The sequence below is a fragment of the Ciconia boyciana genome, chromosome 10 (genome assembly GCF_034638445.1).
Source record: "Ciconia boyciana chromosome 10, ASM3463844v1, whole genome shotgun sequence".
Classification (NCBI taxonomy): Eukaryota; Metazoa; Chordata; class Aves; order Ciconiiformes; family Ciconiidae; genus Ciconia; species Ciconia boyciana.
Window position 1 is genome coordinate 22,741,847 of NC_132943.1, and position 19,417 is coordinate 22,761,263.

At 40.9% G+C, this 19,417-nt stretch overlaps 2 protein-coding genes across 2 annotated transcripts in view; one reads left to right on the forward strand and one right to left on the reverse strand.

Moving 5' to 3' along the window:
* The first annotated feature begins 4,572 nt into the window (after positions 1 to 4,572).
* On the forward strand, positions 4,573 to 13,169 carry LOC140657424 (retinol dehydrogenase 7-like). Its single transcript, XM_072874398.1, has 5 exons — positions 4,573 to 4,587; positions 8,441 to 8,771; positions 10,384 to 10,642; positions 11,910 to 12,073; positions 12,919 to 13,169. The coding sequence occupies exons 1-5, from the start codon at positions 4,573 to 4,575 to the stop codon at positions 13,167 to 13,169; spliced, it is 1,020 nt and encodes a 339-aa protein (XP_072730499.1).
* Positions 13,170 to 15,592: 2,423 nt separating this feature from the next.
* LRP2 (LDL receptor related protein 2) overlaps positions 15,593 to 19,417 on the reverse strand; it is a 133,270-nt gene continuing 129,445 nt past the window's right edge. Inside the window, exons 78-79 of the mRNA XM_072874134.1 lie at positions 18,120 to 18,191; positions 15,593 to 17,011 (exon numbers count right to left, since the gene is read on the reverse strand). Coding sequence (XP_072730235.1) covers positions 16,853 to 17,011; positions 18,120 to 18,191 — 231 coding nt within the window. The 3' untranslated portion in view covers positions 15,593 to 16,852. The remainder of the gene's footprint in view (positions 17,012 to 18,119; positions 18,192 to 19,417) is intronic.

Genomic DNA, 19,417 nt, shown 5'->3' on the forward strand with positions numbered 1-19,417 from the left:
CTTTATATTGGCATGATACAAACTGTACATGAAATACACACACATCCCTATAAATGTAAGAAATATATCTATTTCTCCAATAACTGCTACTATTAAAAAACCATTATATTATTTCATTTTCCTTTAAGGTGCTCAGTTTGGGAACCCTTGAAGACTCCAGTTTTCACAAAGACCATAAGACAAAAATATCCCAGGAAAATAGGGAATGTGGCTTTAAGTCCCTACAGCAGAAAGAGTTCAGTCATCTCAGGCAGAGGAGGGAAAGGAAACAGGGCTGTCCTCTGGGAGAAGTGAACTCTGGCAATATAAACTAGGAAGGAGGGCAGAAAATCCTCTTCCTGACACTGCTTTCTTTAGTAGTCACCCCAATTCAGTTTTGAGGCCAAGGAAACTGTGGTTGCCTTTCCTTGGTACAGTCCTAACTGGAAAGAGAGCAAAAGAAAGTGCCCAAGTCATTGAGCTGGCTGGGATTCACACCCCTTCCTACTCACAGGACTTTGCATGGCTTAGGTGAGGCATTTTCCTCATCAGCATGCTAGATCTTGAGGATGCCTAAAGTCCAGCTCTACCCCTCTGTCGTAAAGGAACCATAGCCACAAACATAGACTGTGGATCCAATTACAGGGGCCCAATACCTGCAATTAAGATAGTGAAGAGCTAAGGGGGTTTTTTAATTAAAAAAAAATAATCTGAGCTTGCAAGACGTCGAGTCTGGGAGTTATTTCTTGGCATAAAAATAATAGCCTTGTGTTTTGTGAGATGCTGAGTAATTCCTGCAGAGAGGTGCTGCTCTTGTTCAATTCCTGACACAAATGCCTGTTAAGACCCGGCTCCGCTGGAATTAATCATGGCAAAGTGCTTGAGAACTGCAGGGACCCCACATCAAGTCTGTAACTGTGCGTTGCTCAGGAAGCCATTTCCCACTGCCATAGAAACTACTCAGCAACAAAACAAATGCTTTCCTCATGCTGGTGAATTTGCTGTGACATGATCAGGCTAAAGAGCAAGTTAGCCGGTGGCTATCCAAATAGTGCTGGTTTTCAATTTAGTTTCTATGGAGCTTGCGAAACATCAATTCTACTTCTCCCAGTGCAGCTTATGCTTAGGCTTTAGTGGGGTCATTTGATTTATATCTCAGTTATCTGAATAAGTTATTCCTTCTAAAGCAGGTTTGAGGTGAATACCTGTCAGGTGGCTACTCTTACTGAGGTATCAATGGTATTGCTGTAGTAGACTTTATTTTAAACCAATTTTCTGTTAATAAAAGTGACAGAAACCCAAGTTTTCTTTATTTAACATTTAATCCAAAGGCTGCTTTGTGGCTGTCTGGTGAGCTAGTAGCTTCCCTGTCCCAATCTGCATGAGCTTTCCAGGCAAGAGATCGGTCCATCCCAGTCAGTGAAATTCTTGGCTCCTGCAGAGCAGGCAGCATCGCCCTGGGGATGTGAATCTTGTCCCCTGAACTCAGCAGACAGCCCTGGTGTCATTTCACACAGAGCCTTTCTAGAAGCTAAAGCTTCCCCCTCCCTCCCCCCCCCATTACTCAGCCAAAAGTGATTAGGGAAAAAAAGATAGTATGAAATTACACCACCTACTCTGATCTTTATCTTTAGAAATTGCAGTTTGGCTGGTTTAATTCAGTCCCTGTCAGACCACAAGTATACTGTCAGCTGCTGCAAGATACTAAGCACTGCAAAGGTTAACATTTAAAGAAAAATACAAATGGAATTTGGGACAGGGCACACTAGCTGTAAATATATTATTTAAATTAGAAATGTAGGAAAAATATCAGCTGCTCAGTGTATTACTTCTCACTGTATGGAGGGCCAGATTCTGCTGGCATTTTCTTTCCTGGAACCAGACACCTCATTTACTCAAATGCCAGCAACAAAAGCCAGTGACTTCTGGAAATGAGCAAACCACAGTGTGCTCTGCTATGGCTATCAAAACCTGTCCTGCTCGCAAGACTGTATGAAGCAGGTGAATATTTAGACATACGTTTTAAGGGACTAGAAGGGATTTGTTCTGGAGAAGACCCATTCTGACTTCCACAAGGTCAGAATGTCCTTGGGGACTGCACCCACGGGACCTGGCTTCAGTTAGCTTGTTAGAGCCAGCACACAAAGGTGCGCTTCAAAACCTTCATTTGTCCAACAGGAATAACGTTAGCTTCTTGCTTTTCACTTGAGAACCAAATTTCCTTCCCCAGTGTTATGCTTCAAGCAGGGTACTCCTTCCACATCCTTTCTAGGAGTTAGGGATTTCATTATGAAAACACCTAAGGAGTCAATGGGAAATCAGACAGTCAAGTGCTGCTTTCTGCAGATGAAAGACTGTCTCATGCCAAGCTCTCTAACGGAAAGCTACATATGGAGCTCACACTTTGCTTATGTGGTTTCTCTTCTGTTAAGCTCCCTTGCATGCTGTGCTCTGAGCAAGTCAGAGGATCCTCTGTGAGAACAGGAACTTATTGGAAAATTCCCCATTTCAATGTTTTCCAAGCGGGATCTATTCAGCTTTCTGACATTATTTTCTACAGTTCAAAAGCAGTTTGCTGAGGAAAAAAATCAGCAGTAGAGAAAGAGAAACTCCTTTTATGTTTTTCTCTCATACATTTGTGTGGCAAAGGATTGCTACCTACAATGGCAGGACCCCTGACCTGACACTGCTGGGGAAATGTTCCCCTGCAATGGGCGTTGCCTGCGGGTGGAGTGCTGTTTTCAACCATGCTGTAAAGCCTGTTGTTTGAATCAGGCCAGACAGGCCTAGGCAGGCCCAGCAGGCACATCTGCCAGCCTTGTCCTGGAGAGGAAATCTCTGACAGCCACCTGTTGAATCCACAAGTCTCCGGCAAGCTGCGGACATCTCCTGACTGCTCCGAGTGCTGAAAGTGCAGTAACAACCAACACCGCAGCTCAGGCTGGTGTGCAGAGTGGCAACAGAAGTGAGAATTTCCAGGCCCAAGCCAAAATGAGCAGGGAGAGAAACTGCAGGGGGAAGAGCTGCCCACCAAGCAGAGGATGAACTAACAACTCTGCAGCTCCTGGCAGGGAGCAGCCGGGCAGGGGTCACCAGCCAGTCTGGGATGGGCTGCCATTGCCATGGTCCGCTCAACTGAACGGGGCCAGATCACTTCCAGCTCCATCCTATCACCTTGCTTGGTTTCCCCAGTTTTAATTTCCTCCTCATTCAGTTAGTTTCAAATCAATTTTCATAAAAAGCTTATTCATTCATTCTGGTGTTGAGAAAGGCCTTTGCCCAAGCCTCCTGGCTTCCTGCAGCAGCCGGCACTGCACAGCGCTGTAAATGGGGAGGCATGAAGAGTGCGGAAAAGGAGTTCTGCTTACATGTTTGCGCAATAGCACTCAGAGCTGGATCAGAAGTGCCCAGCAGACTCTAGGCCAGGTAGCAAACAAACAAGCAGCCTAGCAGTCATATGTTAGCGCCTTTTCCCACACCAACTGTAGAGCTTCTGTTTGTACAGTTTGTAGAATTTGAGCTTTTATTTGAAAAACATTGCTTAGTTACTCAGGCAATTGATTTGTTTCTAGTAGCAAAAAGGTGCCCCTAGACTAGAAAAAATAATTTCATCCCTGAAAGTTTTCACATACAAGGGTGTATCTTAAAAGATTAAGTCATATCAATAACAACTTGATCACGCGCAGGAGAAAAGGTGGAGGTCTGAACCAAGCCCTGTTAAATCAATGGAAAGACTCCTGCCGGTTTCAAGACAAAGCACAGATCAGTCCTTCCCAGCTGAGTAGATTAGCTCTCCCTAATGAGTCTTGACAGTCCCCGAGGCTCTGTAGATTACTATATATAGGCGGCAATGCTTATACAACATAGGTAGGATCGGCAGGCACGGAGCATATACAGAAGATTAATACCAAGTAAGTCCCTAAGGTAGAAGCATCACAGCACAAGTCATTATCAACAGCAGGGAGAGGGGCTGTGCTTGTCAGCCGACGTACAGCGATCAGAAAGCACCACCAGACACAAAATTTACAGTGAGATTTTTCTGGAAACTTTCACCATGTGGGTCTCGATGCACAAGCTTAGGACTTTGACTTGGGCAGTTTCTATGTCCTGACACTGGAAATAACAGGTGAAGGCAACTCGCGAGCACCTGGAGGTATAGACTGAGCTTGCAGATGTCTCCCCAGAATGTGAGTACCGGCAGAAAAACAGAACTCATGTCTGTCGTTATTGTGAGCAGTACCTGTTACATGCATTTGGAGAATAGCTAAGAGAACAAATTAAGCACTTGTTTTTGAGTGCACAGACAAGAGAACATGCAGTTCCTTCCTTTCTAGAATGATTTTAACAATTATGGCTTATCTAAGCACCTACAGGTTCTGAATAAAATGCTAACTCAGAAATGTTCTTCCCAACATGTGGAATCTTTCTCTGCTCCTTTATTTTGAATTACTGGGTCAGTGACCTAAGAGTTTACAGGGTTTTATTTTCCTGGGTGTTTTACCGATGCTGTAGTAAAAATCTGAAGTGCAAGCCATACAAGGAAAGATACAATCATGCCAAGAAAATCAGCTCCCATTGTAGCAGACTACATTCATGTCCCTGCAAAATGCTGAGTAGGAGAGTTTGGAGATGTATTTCTTTGAAGGTGATATATTAATGAAGATCTTAAGTTATCTGTTGACCACCAGACTGAATTATCACACTGACATTTTTACACAGCATACGAAAAAGCACTCCTTTTCCATGAAACAAAAGTGCAAAGCCCTGCACGTGCAGGAATAGCTCACCTAAGAGTGGGAGATGTGATGTGTTTGTGCCTGCATATTTGTTCAGTTTGTTAACTGAAGACCAAGGGGTTTGTAGGTCTGGCAGGATGACCGATTATTAAAGTTTGTACTTCCTAGACTCTGGAGAGCTGTTGGGTGATCAATCAGACTGTTGTCCGATACATCTAAACCTCCCACTGAGTGCTACATGAGTGCTGTTTCTGAAGAACCCCAGTCCCTAAATTTCCCCTTGGCAGTTCTTCCTCAGCATGCGTGGCAGGTCACTCTAACCCACTGCAGAGCGCTGACTTCTGGAGGTTTGCCCTGCCAGCACAGTGGTGGATGAAGGAATCCAAAGCAGAGCCCAAACCTCACCCCAACCTGAGGTTCTTTGGCCTGACTACCGAAGCAAACTTGCTGTGGGAGTCAAACACCCCCCCTTCAATACAGTCTGTGTGCTTCAGTTTCCTTTATTGCAGAGAAGCAGAGGGATGCTGTGTTTTGCAGTCATTTAGGGATCTTAAAGGGCTCTTGGTATAGTCATGCTGCTTTTCTCTAAAATCAATTGCTTTTATAATGGCACTTGTCTAGGCGTAAGAAGCCAAGCTCTATCCCAAGAGTTCTCAATTTGCCAGACAAATATCAAAGTTTTAATGGCAAGTAGAATTTGCCTTTAGCTATTTACTGGTTACATGAGTAATCGGAATTCAATATTTATGAAGATATATCAATACTCTTGAAATATCATGCTGACATTTTCTCTGGAAACACACTCTTTGCCACTCCAGGCAACTATTTCAAAATCAATATGCCCCTGGAAGACAAGTAGCTTTTTTAGTGCTCCACAATTATCAAACAAGAAATATTTTGCATAACATTGTACATTCATAGAACTAGACAATTTTCTTGGAAGAAAACTTTAACTGAGACTATTTCCTTTGATTCTGACCCCAGACTCCTTCCAGCAGCAATGACGTCATCTAGCAGAATAAATACTGGCAGAAGGCTCCAGCAGAGCAAGACCCCCCGTGGTGCTCAGCACCGAATGTCCATGTGTTATCGGAGAAGGAGTACTGGTACTGGGGGAGAACTAGGCGGTTAGGGATTACAGGCTTAGGAACACTGGTCCAGGGCTGATAGGGGAGAGAGGAACAACGGGAGGCTCCACACAGCACCGCCCTCTCAGCTGTCACCCCTAGAGCCCCTTGTCTTACAGACAGAGCTTGCTACCTAAACACAGGGACTAACACTAACCAGAGCAGTCCCAGGTGTTTCTCTTACAGGAGCCAAGTAGGCATCCTGGCCAGACACTCCAGGACTTCTCCACGGAGCCCAGTTTCAAATTTGACCTGCTTTCCAGTAGTGTAAGCTCACTGCCCGCTGCTTCCTCCCTACAGCACAGCCAAGGAAGGAAGGTGTGATTTACAGCTCCTGTTTCCAATTAGGTTGATTTTTTCCCCCCAATCTCTAATTATTTCATTTAATTTTGTATTGGGAAAAAGGTGAATTGAATCCTAAAATGATATATCACAGCACTAGCTTGCTGAGTAGCTTGCTGAGGTTTATTGGCGTGGGGTTACAAGACCCTGCTGGTAGCAACTCCTCTCTCTCTTTGCATCTAGCTCAGCTCCAAATTCTAAATCAGCAGTCAAAGGAAATGTCATTGCCTGGCACGTCATTGCAAACGAACTGGGGGTATATCTATGATCGGCTGCTGCAACATCCTCTTTTCAGACTTTATTTTGCAGCACAGAAGCATGAATTAGCCTGAGCTCTTTCACACAGTTTTAATGGCACTTTGTCAGAGTACACTGTGAGTCCCCTCAGAAAATAAATGTCACCAACTCAGTGAAACATTACAAAGATGATTCCACAGTGCACACATTCAAGAACACTGCAATCCTTGTCAGACTTAACAGGGACATTCACAGCAAAAAACCCAAGTATCTAAGTGAAGTACCTGAACTAGAGGGCCTTTAGCCTCAAAACAACAGTGAGATGTGCTGCTAAAATAACCAGTGCAGCCCAGGGACCAATCTAACACCCCAAAAATTCAGTGGGAACCTCTCTGTACGTTACAGTGGAAGGAGAAGCAAACTCTTATCTGTATATATTTGCTTAACATTTTAAAATCAGAGTGCATTAACCAGTAGCTCAGAAGTCCATATTGATGGCTACTGAGGCACCCAACTATGTAAAATAAGATCATGAAGTGGCAATGAATGTTGTCTCTTGTTATCATTTATCAGCTATGTGACTGATTTAATTATTTAGTGAGAGTCCAGCATTAATTCACTATCAGACTCTGAGATTCCTTCCATTCCTACTTGGTGAGGTGACAGCAAAATTTAGAATCAGAATAAATCCAAATCACTCCATGAACTCACTAGGAACAAGAACACCAGACGGGCCCTAGCAACCAGGCCTAATACATTGGGCTGCCTTTAATATTCATGTCTTAAGGTAGCAAGGATATTACACAAAAAATCAGCCAAATGAATGCCTAACTTCAAACAACTATGATTAGAGGAGAAAGACCCCTTCCTCTTTGAGTACTTTCAGGATGTAAAAATAATCACAAATTCCTTTTTTTTAAAGTATTACTTCATTCTTTGAATACAATCACATTTTAAAGGCCAGATGCCTGCACCTCTACACATATGTAGGTAACTAGACTAACAGGTGACTGCTTAGCACCTGTAAAAAAGTTTCTCTTTAACAGGATGTCTGGAAAATGCTTACCAGCCTTCCCATAAATATAGGTTTTAATGAATTATTTTGGTTTAATTCTTGCACAAACCAAAAATGCAAATAGAAATACAGTAATCAGTCATGAAGATTTTAGATGGCAAGAACTGTATTCTACATTTATCAAAAATTTTTCTAATAAGCAAACAGTATCCTCCCCACCAGAGTTAGGAAACCTTGTGTTCCCTCAGTGCTTTTTTTTTTTGAGGGCAACATCTCCATGCATTTCCCCATTTCTTTATACAAACACACTTCCTGTATAATATATTCTACTGTGCTATATATCAGTGCTAAACAGGCAATGAGGAAGGAGATGGAAGACTCAGGCACTGCCCCAAAGTCTACCTTGTCTAAGGGGCAGAAAGCAGACCACTCACCATCACACAACACGAGTCACACAACGAATTAGTGTTCAGACCCACCACTACAGCTTAGGCTTTTCTGGTTGTTCTTGGGGTCACTCTGCTTCCATGCTACAGATTAGCAGAGCAGCCTGGGTGGTCAAAAGAGAGTGGTCATACAGGTGGTCAAAGAGAGTCGTCCTTCTTCACAGAGGAATTCCTCTCTCCAGTATTAGCACAAACAATCACCAGTGTCCACAAAAAAACCCAGACGCTACTGTGAGAAGTCACGCAGTCATTCCTTTCAGTCTGAAACGTCCTGAAGGGACAGGGCTGACTAGAAAGATTGGTCAGCAAAGCTCGAAAACAGTGGAAATCTAATGAAAAAGAGGATAGGGAAGGTTTTGCCAAGGCACGTATTATTCATGGATCCCGATCCCATTGTGTCAAAGCTTCCATCCCTGCTCTCCCCTAACTTACAGTGAGCTGGAAGGGCTGCAACCAGAAACAAAGCCCCTTACAGGAACTGTGTCTGAGGACGTTGGGGGGTTGGCTGAGCACATTTGCTTCATTGCATTTCTAGATCACTAACTTATTTGCTTGTAGCTCTCCCTTTCAGACTCACTGCACATAGCAATTTTGGCTTCCATACTTTCTCTTATCATTTACTGGCTCATCAGAGACAGTCACAGAGTGAGAAACTTGAGTGGAAGGCATGTCTTCATAACAGGCTGTGACACTGAACTTGGAAACTCACTGGCTAAATGGCTTGACAAAAGGGGATTTTGTGTCATTGCTGCATGTGCCACAGAAAAAGGAGGCCAAGAGCTACGGTCCTGCTCCTCACTCTCACTGAAGACAGTGAACCTGAACTTAGCTGACTCCAACAGCATTGCCAGGGCTGTGGTGTTTGTGACCGAAGAGACGGCTGGCAAGGGTAAGTGGCAAGGTAATTTCCCAGAAAAATGATTCAATATAACCAAATCTGGTCTAGCTAAACGTTCTGGTGCTTCTCCACAGAGGCATTTTTCATCTTACTGATGAAACCCATTCACTCTTCAGTTCTGTCATTTCTCAGTTCAAAGAGATTCTCTCCAGCAATGCTTTTGGGCTTCCCCTCGCTTTCACCAACAGGGTGCCTAAAAATCTAGTTGCTCAGTCCGGGGCAACCAGATCTGGATCCAGGTGTGTTTTTCAGAGTCTTTTTGGTGCAATTGAAGAATCTCAGTGGGGGGTAAGGTGCTAACTGGTACCAGAAAGAACTTTCTTGACAATAAAACCAGCCCACCCAATTAAAAATGGCTGGTGCAGGGCTTCTTCAGCCCTCCTCTAGTAAGCAGAAGAGTGTTTTTGCATGGCTGAATAAGTCCGGCTTTTGCAATGCACACAACAACAATTGCACTGACTGTAACAGCTAAACACTTGCTGTTTCAGCCAGTTTTCTTAGAGTTGTTACATAGGTTGCTCTCACTACTGCTATCCTACACCCCTGAGCACTAGTCTAAAAGAGGAAGGGTTTGTTCTTGGATACCTATGAGTGGAGTTAAAAAACAAGACTTAAGTGTTGGTTTTGGCAAAGGGTGATAAAAAGATCTGCATGGTAAATATATTCAGCCGCAGCAATACATGTTTCTTTCTCAGCACCAATAGCTCAGACTAGACATTGTTAAGGGCTGCCACAGAGCATCACAGCACCGCAGCTACCAGCTGTAACACACAGTTATACCAAATATTCAGTAGGCTTGTTAATGAATTAACTAGCCAAAACAGAAAAACACATATCTTCTACTAGTAGGACTTTCTTCTCAAAGCTTGTAAAAGACTGTTGGCCTCATCATGACAGTTCCAGACCATTCTTGAATGTAGTGACTGAAGGCAAGGATAGTGCTTACCTCCTCCGGCAGGCCCCTGCTTCCAGCTTGTGGAAGGCTGCATGTTCTCAGTCAGGGTAACCACTGCTAAGGCTGTCACCTCAGCCTGAGAAACTCTTTATGGAGGCTGAGTGCTGGACTTTCGGCCTCTCCCTTCAGGCACAGGCTGTCCTCAGCAAACTCTTGGAAGTGTCACTATTTATCTAAAGTTCCTCAAGTAATTTATAAGGCAGTAAAGCAATATTATCAACACACAGGGTTAAGCTAATATTTTTAGAAGCACTGACTAATTCCGCACATCTAGTTCAGAACTTTAGACTCCAACCCAGAAAAATCACTTTTATGTAGACTATTTGATTTTCACAAGAATGTAAGTGTATATTAGGAGCCCACATACTTGAGCGGATCTGGATAATAAACCCCAGTATGGTGGCCTACATCTCCAACCAAGATAGTTTTCCTTTAATACTTTACCCATGCTTTTTTAGAGTCATTGCCTAAGGCCTTCAGCAAATTTTGCCAGGTGTACAGAGTAGATCTTACAAGCAAACCCCAGACAACTGTATTCATCTCACTGAAGTTTTTGCAGACTGTGTCCTTGGTTCCCAATACTACATATGAAACTCTAGGGTAAAATATTGCCACATACTGAAATAAATGGTTTTGTAATCCTCTTAGGGCTTTTTGGCTTGGTGAGCAATGCTGAAGGAACAGCACCTGTAGCACCCACTGACTGGCTGAGGATTGAAGACTTCCACTCAGTGCTGGATGTTAGTCTGCTGGGATTGATTGAAATCACACTCAAGCTTCTGCCGCTTCTGAAAAAAGCTGAGGGAAGAGTAGTCAATCTAATTAACGCCAAAGGCCTCATGGCTTTTGTAGGGGGTGGCTACAGCCTGTCCAAATGGGGCATGGAAGCTTTCTCTGACACCTTACGGTGAGTAACTAGAAATACATGCACAAATCCAAGAACAGATTCCAGATGTGCTGAGGAAGGGTGACTGTATGTTTGCCCTTCTCATTTTCTCTGGAAATCTTGATTAAAGGGGGAAAGGAAAATAAGAGGATGTTGGTCACTTGTTTGGGATTTCAATCTCCAGTACTATGAACAGACCCACCAGGAAACTGCACTGGGAAAAATTTTTGGATCCTGGACAAATGGCTAGCATGCAGCTTTCAGGCATGTGAATCCACTGCATACATGAAAGTAAATCAACAATATAGCCTGGTCAGAAACCCAGAGTTTCCTGGGCAAGTTGTACTTAGTTGTACTTGCCCATTTACAACCCCTTTTATTTTGCTCTAATGCTCCGCAACAATCTGAGCTGGGCGATTCCAGACAGCAACCACATTACCAAAGGTACTTGTAACTTCAGAAAATTAAGCTGAGCACCCTTCACTGAAGCCAGTTGTATTGTACTGCCGTGAGAAGGCCAAGGCCTAGCCCAGCGAGTCAAGTCTTCACAAGGACTAGGAAGGTTGGTTGCAAACCATTATGAATGCTTATATAAAGAAAGTATATGCCCCAAGGAAATATAATATAAACTAATGGCTAATGTACACGTGGTCCATTCCTTTGCATACTTTGGAATGTAGCTGCCTGGGTCTCTTGAGCTGCCCAGCAAGATAAAGAGGCCATTTTCATCCCAAAGGAATTGCATTGCAACTCAAAATTACATAGAGGGAACCATGCTACCAGAAAACACACTAACCTTTGTTGCACTAACATTTAATCACTTAACCATAGCCATTTAACCATATGATGGAGAATAAAGTTGTAATCCAATTGAAAACTTTGGTCACTTTTACTTTTTCCCAGGCACTTTAATAATCTGTTCCTACTGGAAGCTGGCATGATGCAACAATATTTGAAATAATCAAAAGTTTTAGTTTGATAATATATGGCTAAGAGGCAGCTGGTTGCCGCATTCTTTGCATCAGTCCAACGTAAGCCACAGAGAAAGCTGTGAATCTACTTGACACTGCTTTTTTTCCCCTCAGCATTAATTGCCTGCTGCACTTTTACAAGATAGGTACACTGCTATGAAGCTAATTTGAACATCTCAAAATTATTCTGACATTTGAAGATAAGAATCAAAGTCTCAAATATTCATTTATGTAATGGACTTTCAACTTACTTATGCTTAATGGTTATGCCATTATTGGGTGGTCAGGGATGGTTATTGGTATTTTTTTTCTTCTAGGATAGAGATGCAGCATTTTGGAGTGAAAGTAAGCATTGTTGAGCATGGTTTCTTTAAGGCAGGAGTACTTAATTCAGATGTCATTGAGAAATACCTCTTAAGACTTTGGAACAGATTGACTCCTGAGACCAGGGACTCCTATGGAGAAAAATACTTTGTTGAATGTAAGTAGAAAAAGGACTGTATGAAAGCTCAGAGGGGATATTATCAACGTATATAAATACCTGAAGGGAGGCTGTAAAGACAACAGAGCCAGGCTCATTTCAGTGGTGCCCAGGGACAGGACCCAAGGCAACACGCACACACTGAAACACAGGATGTTCCTGCTGAACATCAGGAAACACATTTTTACTGTGAGGGTGACTGAGCGCTGGCACAGGTTGCCCAGGGAGGTTGTGGAGTCTCCATCCTTGGAGATATTCAAAAGCTGCCTGGACATGGTCCTGGGCAACCTGGTCTAGGTGACCCAGCTTGAGCAGGAGGGTTGGACCAGAGGTCCCTTCCAACCTCAGCCAATCTGTGATTCTGTGAATGTTTGCTGGACTTCATTAACATTCGTTAAGAACCCATTGCTGACTGTTCTGGACTATGTGTATGTTAGACGAGGCCTGTGCTATTAGTTCCCGTATGAGATTGGTGAGATGTGATGTCACACTACCATCCTTAGTCCCTTCATACTTTGAGGTAGAATGCCCAGGGGGAATGAATTGCTATGACTATATGCTAAGTTTATGGCTTACTGATATCTGAAAAGTTGTGCTGTGTCATGCTGCACTTACTATAGGGAACATCTGGCTCACAATATGGGCCAGGGAGGTTTCTGTTTACCAGGCTCTTGGGTGTTCTGCAGCCCTTCTGGTCTCTGCTCTGCTGTAGCTATACTGCTCTCAGTACTTGAGCCAGTAGTTTAAAGCAAGCCTGAAGCTGTAGCCAAACCTTTGAATATAACGAATCCTCTTGCAGAGAATGTTGCACATAAATGCTTTCAGGTTTATTTTCTTCTTTGCAGATATAAAAGCTCAAAGATTATCAGTGAAAAGACTGTGTGACTCTGATATTTCTAAGGTCATAAAATACATGGAACATGCCCTGATGGCAAAGTACCCCAGGACACGATACAGAGCTGGATGGGATGCAAAGTTCTTTTGGCTGTTTCTCTCCTATGCCCCAAGCTGTTTATCTGACATGCTGCTGTGTATGACGTTTCCAGCTCCAGCAGCTAGTGGGAGATCAGTTCCTGGAGTTCTAATTAATATTTAGTATTAAACCAGTATCAGCTCTGCGGAAATAAATATTAATCCTGTCAAAACCAGATATCCTCTTCTTTACCAGTTACTAGACTTCTTAAATTCCTTTCAGAAGACACTTTCTCCACCCCTCCTTTACCTGGAATTTCTGAGACAGCAGATAGGCTTGTAAATCCAGCATGTTTTTGAAGGTCATTTTTTATGCTCAGAAATGATACCTCTACAGGATCTTCATTCATAAAATATTCAGCTACAAAGCTGGTTAATACTACTCACCTAATAAAATATTTTAAAATAAGAAAAATAAAATCACTAGAAGAATCAGTTTTTCAAGTAGACTTCATCAACATATAGGCTGCTAGTGAACTTGAAATAAAACAATGGCCTTTCAGAACATACATCTTATATATGTACCTCACAGTGAGTGAGATTTAGTCATCTATATCATGGGGGATTTGCTCATGGTCATATTCAGGAGTTACTAAACTTCACAAGCTTCTGAACACAAGACGTGAAATCAAATAATAAAAAAGCCCAGCTATTGCAATATATTCCAAAAATTACAACTGCAGTATTTGACTACATCTAATCACCTGACTATTCAACTGTGTAGAGATAAAACACAAGCTATTTCACAGATATGCAATTACAGGAAAAAATCAAAACTACATTGTACTCTGTTACTATGCAAACAGAGTATCCAAACATATTTTAACTTTCTTCCTCATATTAGTATAGTTTATGGAGAAAATATTAAAAATAATATGCATTCACATTTCTTTCATCCTCAGTGTGCTTTGCAAGTTAAAAGGGTGATTATTTCAGTCATTAGATTAAACAGGTCATTAGCGTATGCTATGGCAAATTATTTCAACTGTACAAACAGTGTGTTCAGAATGGCAAAATGTTAGTTGAGGTTACTGTGCCTCTTGTACGCTATTTCTATCTGTTAAACTGCTGGCCAGAGGCTCACAAACTGGTGTTCCTAAAGATATTAAAATTGAAGGGATAAAGGTTTTATTTGCTAAAGAGCTGCACTGGTGATTAATCATTAATGTCCAATTCAATTAAGCTTACAAAAATACCATGTGCAGGTCAGAATTCCAAATGTAAGAAAAGGAGTTTCATCACTCTGTGTGTGTGAAAGGGGGCGTGTGTGTGTGTTTGTACATGCGCAAGAAAGGGACAGAATACAAAAAGTGTTTAGTAACCTTTAAGTATTTCATTGAGGTTCTATTCTCTGGCAAATGGCTTTAAGAATAAATTTATTTTGCTTCATTTCGTTATAAATACCTGCAGAGATAGTTATCTCTGTCTGGCCTGACAGCTGTAAAGAGAATGTGCATGAAGACAATGGTATAATTTATCAGCCCTATAGTGGCAGATTGCAGGGAGGTGCTGAAATCTCTAAAAAGCAGCCTTCTTTGAAATAAAATGAGTCCAGAATTCAAGAATCCAAGCAGGGACTGTCCTCATAAGGGAAAAAGAATACAAGTGAAAAAACAAAGTTAGGAATAGAATCTAAAGCTTCTGTTGAACAAAATGTCAAAAATTAAATTTTACATAATCAGCAGGGCACACTGAGAGAAAGAGGCCCAGTTGAAGCTTAGGAATCCTTCACCATCAGGTATGTTAAACAATCAATTCTACATACTACCTATCTATACAGTATCCCAGGGATGGCTTTCTTCCACATCTGAAAAGTTACCATCCTTATAGGGGAAAAAAAAAGTCTCTCTGATACATGGCTGACATAATAGCAGTTTTCTCCAGAACTGGTTCCAAATCTTTCTGTTGACAAAGACTATTCACAAAACTGATGCTACTTTTTCTTGTGGTATGCAACTGGAGGCAAGTCTTGTGGAAATGTTAGCCCTGCCCTCTCTCTTTAAAAAACATTGCGAACTCATTCCCTAAGAACAGCAACCTGCCTTTCAAGAGATCCTTTCTCATAGCCTTACAGATGTGTATGCTGTGTCCCAGATTCTAAGGAATTTTCTACATTAAAGCACTCAGATATGAAAGTGAATTGAACTAAGGTTTTAATCGCTTATGTCCATACTACCTTGACAGTCGGTCTCTCTTACAATCAATAATAAGAGTTTCCTGTTTCAAGGGCCAGTTTATTTAATGTGTGTGTAATGGGGCAGTTTTCACACTTACAGTGATACGATGTCAGTGTTATATCAAGAACTTTAGACAGTTGTGTGAAGCAGTAAGCACTGTTCTTATTTGACTTTATCTAAAGCACTGTTGTTTTCATCTCAGAGGGCACTGAAGTCTCCACAACTGAAAAAAAGTACATAGAGCCTTGACACAAATTAGGGATTCAGGATGTGATAAAATAATACATTTATTAGATTTATTCAGCAGCATCATTTTCCAGTTGTCTTTTCTAATCAAAGTACATAACAAAGTAATTATAAGCATTCTAATTAGAAATAGTATATATTTTGAGAACTCAGATACAAAACAGTCAAATAGCAGAAGTCTCAATGATTATAACTTTAGGAGTCTTTGAATTGTATGAGTAGCTAGCCAGGAATGCTGAATAACATGTTCCTGCAGTGGTACTCAGAGTTTCCTCAAATGGTTCATGTTGTGGAAACTACCTTGGCTAATTAATAGAAAAGCTAATAAGATGTACAGTATATTCTGATGGCAGGTTATAGAAATAACCAGATAACTACAAAGACTGCATTAGTAGAAATTGTTTCCCTTTCTATTAATGTCCACCTCAGGAAATAAATAGTCAATAAAATTAAATTTTCACATTAAAAAACCTGAAAAATTTCTTAAATGAACCAATATCTTCTGTATTTTGCTGTTTGGAAATAAGCTGTTATAGAAATCTAGCTAATTCATTTAATAGTACAAATTACTTCCAGGGATGCCAGCCAAGAATAGAGCTATTCCATTGATGAGCAAGAGAAAATCTCATTAAATTAAGTACTTGTGGCACTAAAATCTAAATATATCAGGTCTTTTTAAGAACACTATTAATGGAATGGTGTTAATTGGAACCTGGAGGAAACGTATGTGTCTTAAGGACTGAGAGGAAATTATTTTATCTTAGGCAGTTAAAATATTGTAAGAACAACATTTTGCACAGGTAACTATTCAGCATAATGATGCTGCATTGACTCTTCCAACTTTTGTTTAACACAAGATAAACAGACACACCCATTTTTACATACAGTAGTATATAAAATAGGTGGTAAAGATGCCCAGAGCACCAGTAGAACTTTTAAAAGGTGCTGTTATAAATATATACTCTAAAGATCCTGTAAATCAGTAATGTTCCTATATTCGCCTTGTTTGGTTCTTTTTGAGTTTAAACATTTATATAATGAATTTATCCCTAAAGATATGACCAATTCCACACAGATTTCTACTAGCAACATCACCGGACAAGATAATCTTTCAAAAATTTACAAATGTACAATATATTTATAACATTACTTTCAGAAAGCTTCAGTGCAAAGATATACATATAGTACATCATGATAATTGTTCATAAAAATAGAAATTGGCATTTGTTAAAAAACAAGGCATAGTTTCAACATACATCTCCAGCCATTGGCTAAGAGATGTATATATTTTTATAAAGCATTTGAATGTGAACCTTACTCTTCTGTTTATAAAAAATATATGTGCAAATGGATGTGCCTAATTTTCCCTAGATCAGTTACCTAGTTATACCACAGAGTCCTCTTTAACAAGATTGGCAGTGTCTTTAAATGTATCCTCTGTTGCTGTATAAGCTAATGGTTGGTCCCTCTTCAGAGTAATCTTGGGAGGCAGTGAAGGAGGAGTAGGGACGTTTTCTGTGTCCTGTTGCTGTTCCTTTTCCATCTGGAAGAATAATCATAAAATCCAAGTTTATATTCTAATGTACAAAACATCCAGCTTAACTTTCAGAAATGTTAAATAAATATTCAAGTATTTTGCTAAAGTCAAGTGTCATGGTATAAGTTATTTCTGCAAATCACCACCTGTAACAAAATTAAATGCTAATTCACCTCAGATGGTACAGCTGAGTAAATACACTACTACAAACTTACTCCACACACTGAGACTTCTATTTTAATGCTTAATGTCAGGAGTAGCTTGATACGTCTATATGCACATACATGAATGTAGATAACATTGGCACTACTACTGTTTGTAAATAGTTACATTCATGAGTGTTGGGGAAATGAATCCTTGGCTTCCTGAACTCACACTCTCACCGTGTTCAAGCATTAGAAACCTAAATTCTTCACAAAAGGCAGCTAGTTTTAGTCACGTGACTGTGGGACTGAGGCTCTTAAGTCACTTAGGCCATCTGGAAATTTTAAACTGTAAGATGAAAAGGGCTGCAATTACTGGCTCAAGTCAGCAGAACTCCAAACCTTCATACCCAAGCCAGAGGAGAATTCTTCCAGCACAATACCACCTGCTGGCACACCATCTTAAAAGAACTGTCTCATCAAACTGTATGGATGAAAAAAATAAGGCTGGTATAGAAAAAGGGCTGCAGTACACAGAGCTATTGAATTTTTGTGCAGTGCAGAAGCCAGGACTGAGAGGGCAGAAATAGACACTTCACTCCTAGAGCAGTACAACAGCCTCCCACTTGCGCTGGGTTCCTGAATGCACCGGAACCGGAATGCACCAGCAAGCTGAAACCAGCACCTGAGATGCCGGAGCAAGAGGGGGCCACAGTGCTTGGGTTGGGAAAGCAGAGATGTGGGCAGTGCAGCTGTGCTGCCTGAGCTGGATACCTGCTGAACACATCATTCTGCATGAGACTTTATAACTTTTCTCAAAACCACTTCAGTCCTACCTTGACCTGGGCTGGAATTTCTGTGCTGCTTCACTTAGCAGCAGAATCTACCCATAATCTTTATCCTATGAAAGCAAGAACAAAGTCCAGCAGTACATTAGCTGAAAAATAGAATTACACAATATTAAGCAATACCTCTGCATATATTGGGTTTTCAAAATTAGTGTTTTGTTTCATTTTTCTCTTGAAGAAACTCCACTTCGATTCCTGAAACATAAAAATTATTAGAACTTTACACATTTTTCTCAAAACTTCTCTGGAAACTGACATCACTGTTGTTGGATTTCACTTGCACTGACTGCTAACTCAGTGATTTCAGCTGGATGTTCCTGCATTACCACACTGTAATTCTAAGCATGGGACCCAACTTTCTTTTCTGCTAGATAACCAGTTATGGTTATTTTACCTAAAGCAGTATTCACGAGGCTAGGCCAGGAGGCAATAAAAGTGACTAAATTAATTCATGGAAGCCTATCATTCCAGACAAGTACGTCAAAGAGGAAAAAAACAGTCTTGAAAACAACATGAGAAATTACTGAGGGACATGAAACTACAACAACAGGTTGACAGAGCTGTCATTTCAAAGCTCATCAGAGGTGATTTTTAGTGCACAATGTGTGAAAATAGTCCTGTAAACAAGCCACCATCAGCTCATTCAGATGGATTTTAAGACATAAAAATGTATCTTCCATGAATCATGAATAATCTAGATGAGGCAATACTTTCATGTTGATTGTTAAAATGTCCTCCAAGAACACATAGAACAAGTGTCTTAAATGGCCTTGCTAGCACTTTTAAATATGGATAAAATTACAAATAAATGTGAAAAAAATGATGACAGTACACTGACTAAATGTCTTATTTCAATCTTCTGTACCAAGAAAAACTGGGTTTTCACTGTTTTAAACCAAAATGAAATTTTTCTTGGGTTTTCTTTTCATATTTTATAGGGGGGGAAAAAAAAAAGAGAGAAAAAAACCACACTGCTGCTTCTATCAAGGTATAATTCATTAGGGGTTTACAAATAATTGTTAAAAGTCTGAAGTAAAGCCTTAGTTATAATCATTTCTGCTGGGGAGCAATTACAATTTACAGCAGTTACATTACAAATTTCAGACTAGTATCTGCCCTCAAAATGAAGCACAACAAACAGTGAAAGGAAACTCTCTGTTCCAATCTGTTCACTTCAAAATAACTGGGTGGGCCAGGAAGAAGAGGGGGTTTAATCCAAATAGATCCTTACTGTGTGCCCTGGGCAATACTGTGCTTGTGCTGCTTTTCTCTTATCAAACTGTTCCTGACCAGCTCTTGTAAATCTTGTAAATATGGTCCAGTTAGTTGGACTTGGTGCAGATTATGTGCGAACCCCATGGCATTATTTAAAGAGAATTGAAACTATATTGCAGCTTCCCTAACAATTCAATTTCCCTGAT

Bases quoted from the DNA above. Each gene is read 5' to 3' on its own strand.
- LOC140657424 (XM_072874398.1), top strand. The intron at 10,643-11,909 runs GTGAGTAACTAG...TTTTTCTTCTAG, and splicing joins GCTTTCTCTGACACCTTACG to GATAGAGATGCAGCATTTTG. The intron at 12,074-12,918 runs GTAAGTAGAAAA...TCTTCTTTGCAG, and splicing joins AGAAAAATACTTTGTTGAAT to ATATAAAAGCTCAAAGATTA.